This window comes from Fulmarus glacialis, unplaced genomic scaffold (assembly GCF_000690835.1).
Source record: "Fulmarus glacialis isolate BGI_N327 unplaced genomic scaffold, ASM69083v1 scaffold31636, whole genome shotgun sequence".
NCBI classification, from domain to species: domain Eukaryota; kingdom Metazoa; phylum Chordata; class Aves; order Procellariiformes; family Procellariidae; genus Fulmarus; species Fulmarus glacialis.
Window position 1 is genome coordinate 32,785 of NW_009216728.1, and position 6,261 is coordinate 39,045.

Below are 6,261 nucleotides of genomic sequence, written 5' to 3' on the forward strand. Positions count from 1 at the left end.
TCCTTAGCAGGCAACCATATCACTTTTCCTTTAAGTTTCACAGCAGCCTGACCACAAAGGAATTATTTCAAGTTCAGTCTGTGTGATGTGTACAGCACAGAGATTCCTCATGCCCTTGTCTTTTAACCCTGTGTGACATTTGTACCATTGTGAAAGAAAGCTTTTCACAGACCCCTTCCTTGTAAAATACTGTCAAGTCATATGGATTGGTACCTTTGCCTCTCATTTACTATTGATTCAGCTATACTTTAAGATAATGAAGATTGAAGCAGTTCCTTTAACATAAGCTGGTAACAAGATTGTTCCGTGATGAAAGATTGGTGTGGGTAGATGTAAAACAGGAGGAGTCACTTTTGTAAGTATTTATGGCACAGTTACAGGAAGTCACCCACAAGAATTACCTGTGTCAAGAGGGTATATAGAAAACATATAGTACCTGCAGGTCAGAAGGGACTAAGTATAACTATGAATCATAATACCTATAGTACTATATAAATAATAAGGTATTATTCATCAAAGCGTCAGATTACTCTTGCAGGCATCTCAAAAAAAAAAAAGTAAATTCTCATTGCAATCGTAGCATCATCTATTTGAAGGAATTCTGGATAGTAAATGCTAAGAATAAGCAGTTCTAAAGTAACCAGTTACAAATGAGAGTGGGACAGTGGTTTCATGAGCTATGGGAAATCCTGAGTCTACTTTTAAAGTTAATGTGAGAGGCTCGTGTCCTTAGTTAAGTTTGATTGCTTTGATCAGCACTTTCTGCAAACAGATTGTCACTCAGCCTGTTAAGTTTAATTACTGTTATTCATAACACTATTCCTGCCTTGTTTTCTCCTGATGTGACCACTGGCAGTATTGCCCTAGAAATGAAGGACAGAATTATTTTACTTTGAAAATTGGAGTGATTTTTAACTTTTCTTTCTCTCTTCTTTCTCTCTCCTTCCATTTTATTTTATGGAAAATACAGAAAATGTTAGTATTCCACTGTGAATTGTTACAGTTGGCCTTTTTTACAGCTTCTTTGGTTAGGGTTTTTTCTCCTTTCTATTTTGCGGAGGTGAACTTAGTAGTTCTTACATGATCACTAGTAGTTCTTACATGATCAATTCAGATTCTTCATCTTGTCGTACTCAGTGGTTGTGACTGTTGATTTTCAATCTAGATGAAAAAACTTACATTTTACAGTAAAAATCCTAGTATTCTGCCCATTAAAAGGAGCCTATCTCCTTTTGGTTGAGTCTGCACATAAAAACTTAAAAACCACATGGATCTGTTGATGATTATCACCAGAAGTATGTTTCTCCCCCGTAGCGAAGTTTGGATATCCTAATAGGTAGCAAGTGCCCTTCTCTGGGAACACGGTATTGATCTCTGAGATGTGCAAATGAAGAGTTTGCCAGCAGAACCCCCATTCATCCTGCCTCTTCTGACAACAGCAGCACAGCCACACAGCTTTGGTAGCCAGTACCTAGGTCATAGTATAAATGAATATTTACTTCTTAAATTGTGCCTAGATGTATATGGAGAGCCAGTATCTATTCCAAAGAATTAGCAGTGGATACTATCAAGAAATGTTTGTTACCAGATGCACGGCTTGAAACACATGAATGAGAATTAAATACAAATAAATGTGAGAATTACATCTAAATAGCAAACTATTATCTGGAAATATGTTAAGTTTAGAGCCTGAAGACCGTTAGCTTTATGGGAGGGATAGGCTCTTCATTTTCCATTGAGACTGTGATTTTTAACTAGAGGTTTGAATTGTTGCACTACAGAAATACTATTTTATCTCCTCAATTCAGGATTAATCAATTATTTGAATTCTTAAAAACCCTAGAAGCAAAACCAAATCCCTTTCTATATTTCTTCTGTAGTCAGTATTTTCCAGTGTTACTGATTCATTTGCATTTTTCTGTGCTTTAAACCTAATTTCCCCTGTGTTTTACTCTATTTTTATCTGTGCAATATTAATCCAGCTAAGATGACTGCAAAGTCTGTAGAACCAGGTGTGAAAGTAAACAACTTCACGTTTTCAGCATTGTTTACAGAGCCAATTACCTTGTATTGGAAAGTAACTTCAGTTCTGAGACGCTGATTCCTCTCCCACCCCCATCTCTCTCTCACATGGTCAACTCCTTAAAGTATTATTTCCTGTTGTTTAACATTAATTTCTGTCCTGTTCTTGTTTCAGAGACATCCTCTATCAGCAGCACGCTCCTATGATCTGCCAAAACTCTACCGAACTGAAGACTTTTTTCCTATGAACTATGTAGGTAACAAGTATCAAAATAATTAATTTTTGACTACCAAAAGGTTTTTAGGAAAGGCTGCCTGAGTTTATTCTTACAGTTCATACTTTATGACATTGGGAAGAAGCAACTGTTACATTTCAGATTTTTGGCTAGCATCTCTAAGGGAAGCTAAAAATTTCTGATCATATTGTAGCTATAAGGAGTCTGGAACATTTATTCTAAGATTTGATCACAGTAGTTTGCAGTTATTTGATAAGCTTCCTAAATCAATGAAGAAAATGTACAAAAACTCACTTTGTTTACCTTCGCATTTTTATACTTAAATGATCAGAATGTTGAAGAGTGCTCTAGTATAGCATGTTAAAATTGTCAAGTAATGTGCTCATACTACCAGCTTCACAAATGCGCAAATGTTCACATTTTACAAGAGAACATGAAGTCAATGTCAAAATTAAAATTCACATGGCTGAAGCTTCCAGCACTCTATTTCAAACTAGGAATAGGGTTTTAAAAGCTGTTGTGTAATGTAACTTGAATGGTATAAATAAACTTTCTGTTATGGACCCTTGGATGTGCAATTTTGTAATGCAGATGCTATTTAGCCAGGACCAGGAGTAGCGTAGTTCATGTCTGCACCTGTAGCGCACATTTTTTTTTTTTTTTTAAACTGTAGACTAGGTCTAGGAAAAAAAAACACACAATTCTCTGAATAAGGAACATTAGGAAGAGAAGGTTATATACTTTTCAGATTATTGGCTTTGCATACAGTACAATACAGAGAAAGAGAAATAAATGCTTGTTTTAAAAATACCTGTGGAAAAACTCAAGATGGAGGACCCAATGCAAATTCTGTAAAGGGGGGGAAAAAAAAAAAAGCTTATGGTGAAAGTAAAGCTACATGGCTTTGAGTAACCATGGAGACCAGTGCTTTTCTGATGCAGAAATAAATGAACTCAACCTTTTCATATTTATTACTGGGACTGATGGTGAAAGATAAAGTTGAATTAAAATATAAAGCAACAGAAGACAGACCTAGTCAATGTCTCTGCCTCTGCAATGCAGGTTATTGTAATGGATTATTACGAATGAGCTGGTATTAGAGAGAAGCAAATTAGTTATGAAAGGAACAAAATACTCTTAGTTATACCAACCTGTTTATCCAAATATCAGCCTCTTTATTAACAGAAATGAAGACAGTACACACGACATGTTCCTGAAATCGTTTGGTCCTGATAAAAATGGAAATAAACTTGTTTTAATACCATAGCAGTGTATGAAATGTATGTACTAGAAAATGGTAAACTGTTTACTGTAACTGTATTAGTGGATATTTGAAACCTACCAATTTCTTGGTGGGAAGAATGGTAGAATTTTCCTAGAAAAATACTGGGTGAATATTCAGGTTTCTGTCTTGAAAACACATGTCAAAGGGTCAAATATTAATTGGCAAGTTCTTGCTACAGAAATGTTACTGTGGAACAGAGGATGGCAGCATTAAATGTCACTTGAACTTTCACTAAGATTAAGAGTTTGTGAAATAAAACTTCAATGCAGATATTTCTGCAACATCATGTAAAATGTTTTGAGTAGAAATCCTAGTGTAGATAAAGGGTTAAGTTACAGTACCCAAAGGAAAATACTAAGATCAAGTGTGACTTTAGTGTCTGATGCACCGGATAGAAAACTAGGAGTTTAGTGAAAGCTGTCTATCTGGCCCTGCTGGAAAATAAATGTTTAGTTTGGAGGAAAGCTTATTGGCTGTAACTGTGCTTCAAGGAGCGAGGGGGGGCATGGAAGGAGAGGAGTGTACTAAACGAATGAGGAAAAGTGTACTTGTTGAACCACTACATCTCAGCTGCACCTCAGGGCAACGAACGATGCTTCAAAATAAGTTATTACAAGCCCATATGAATGCCCATAGAAATAGTGTCATATAAAATGCAACTACCCTTAACAGTCTCAGACTGTCCTTGCCACTCTCAGGTATTCGTCAAAAGTCAAATCACAGGTCACACCAGCTCTGAAAGAGTTTTTGTTGTACAAAGCTGTCTTGTGTCTAGAAACAATGTATATGCTAATAACCTCCTACTTCATTCTCAGCCGTTACAACCTCTAGATTTCAGCGTATTTAAGATGGAAATCACACTTTGCTTTGCTGCAATTCAGGTAAACTGAATTTAGAGAAGGGTCTTAATGGTCTTTCTGCTCTGTTGTGCTGGCCAAAGCCTGGACAGACTGGTGTTTCAGGTCTCCCACTGAAGACAGCAGAAGAATTTAAGTGTTAGCTTGAGCTGGCTACTCTGCAAGCACAGCTGGCACATTTCTAGAGTTCTGCTATAGAACTTCAGTAGTGTATGTAAAAATTAGGTAGCTTCTATCTCATACAATTATAATGGTGTGGGAAGTTAAGATTACAGAAACTGGATTTAAGGTTTCTCCAGTTTTATTGAGCCATTTACCTCTTCTGCTTTTTGACTTCCTCAAAATGTGGTTAGCCTCAAATCTAGAAAGGAATTCTTGCCTAGGCTAAAATCCAGATTCGTAGAGTAACTTCTTTGAAATACTACAAAGTTTATGCCAAAACTTAAAACAACCACCGCCAGTCCTTCTTGATAGTCCTGGTAAGACAGACTATTTTTGTGCAAGACCTTTAATTTAATCACTATATAAAATGTTATTTCCTATCATGGAATTTTCTGGCAAGTGAAGCATTTCTAGAGTTCAGATTTCATAGTCATACTATTCAGAATTTGAAAATTTGACTGTAACTATAGAGTTCACTAATATTAAATTAACCTTGCCAGATATTGAGACAAATGACAAATATCATGCAGATTCATAAGATGATACCCCATTTTTTATTTCATTGCTTAACAGATAAAGGTGGTTGTGCTACTATTAAACTGTTGGGTTTTTTTTAAAAAGTTTTTTAAAAATGTATTTGAAAAATCCCTTACATGAAATGACACAAAACAAATTCTGAAATGTCTTAGTTTTCGGACAGCAGCCTAGACAGTGAAATAGAGCAGCCTACAGAGGGAGAAAGAAACATAACCAAGTTTTCTTAGCAAGGAATAACCTTTTCTAGGACTGCAAGTCCCTGGTTTTGTTGGGAAAAAGATTAACAACCCATTTACATCTGTAAGTGGTAGTTAACAAACTCTCAGCTGACTTACTGAAAAGTTATTATCAATGAAATAGTTCAGAAAGCCTGCTAACAAAATGAGTTGAAGCTCAAGTTTTCTTCTAAGGCAGAGAAACACAAGGAGCTCTTTTGCTGATGTAAATGTCAAAAGTATTTTTCCTGTATTGTTCTTAAAATGTATCTTCTAGCACTTGAGTGCATAATTGGGAGCCAGTCTGACTTTGACTCCTCGCAGTTAAAAAAGCAGAACAAAAGTACGTATCCGTTCTGTGAAGGGGAAAAGGAAGAACAAGACAAATCTAACCATCTTCACCTAAAGGTACTGTTTTCAGTCATCACTTCACACACATAATTAGTTCAACAAAACCCAGAAATGCTCATTCCGAAGAGTGTCAGCAGGACAAGTTAGTTGCAGAACATGAGAGCATACACATATTCTTGTCTTTGGCTTATATAGTGGCTTGTTCGGTATACTAGTGGAAAGTACAGTTTATACCTACCCAAGACTGCTATAGAGATACCTGAATGTTTTCTTAAGATCTCCGTGAAGTGGTTTCGCTGTTTAAAATTTTGAAGAGCACAGAACTATTTCCTCCTTTACATTAATGAAAATTTCACAGGTCAATTTAGTTCTTGTAAAGTATCAGAAAGTAGGTACTCTCATATTTATTAGACATATGCCTAAATCAAACTCATCACTCTACTTAAGAATAGTTTTGTTCTCATCACAATTAAATTCCCTTCAGTAAATTATTATCTTGATGAGGTTTTGGTTATGCAGCTGTCTGTTGTACTGCACAGTTGCCAAAATGCAGGACTGGTTTGACCAAACCAATCACAAATTTTAACAAACTGGTT

General features: G+C 35.9%; 1 protein-coding gene across 1 annotated transcript in view; it reads left to right on the top strand.

Moving 5' to 3' along the window:
* LOC104077978 (breast carcinoma-amplified sequence 4-like) overlaps nt 1-5,722 on the top strand; it is a gene marked incomplete at both ends in the record, with an annotated part of 31,843 nt that extends 26,121 nt beyond the window's left edge. Inside the window, 2 exons of the mRNA XM_009579409.1 lie at nt 2,198-2,279; nt 5,592-5,722. Of these exons, the coding sequence (XP_009577704.1) occupies nt 2,198-2,279; nt 5,592-5,722 (213 nt within the window). The remainder of the gene's footprint in view (nt 1-2,197; nt 2,280-5,591) is intronic.
* Nucleotides 5,723-6,261: the final 539 nt, after the last annotated feature.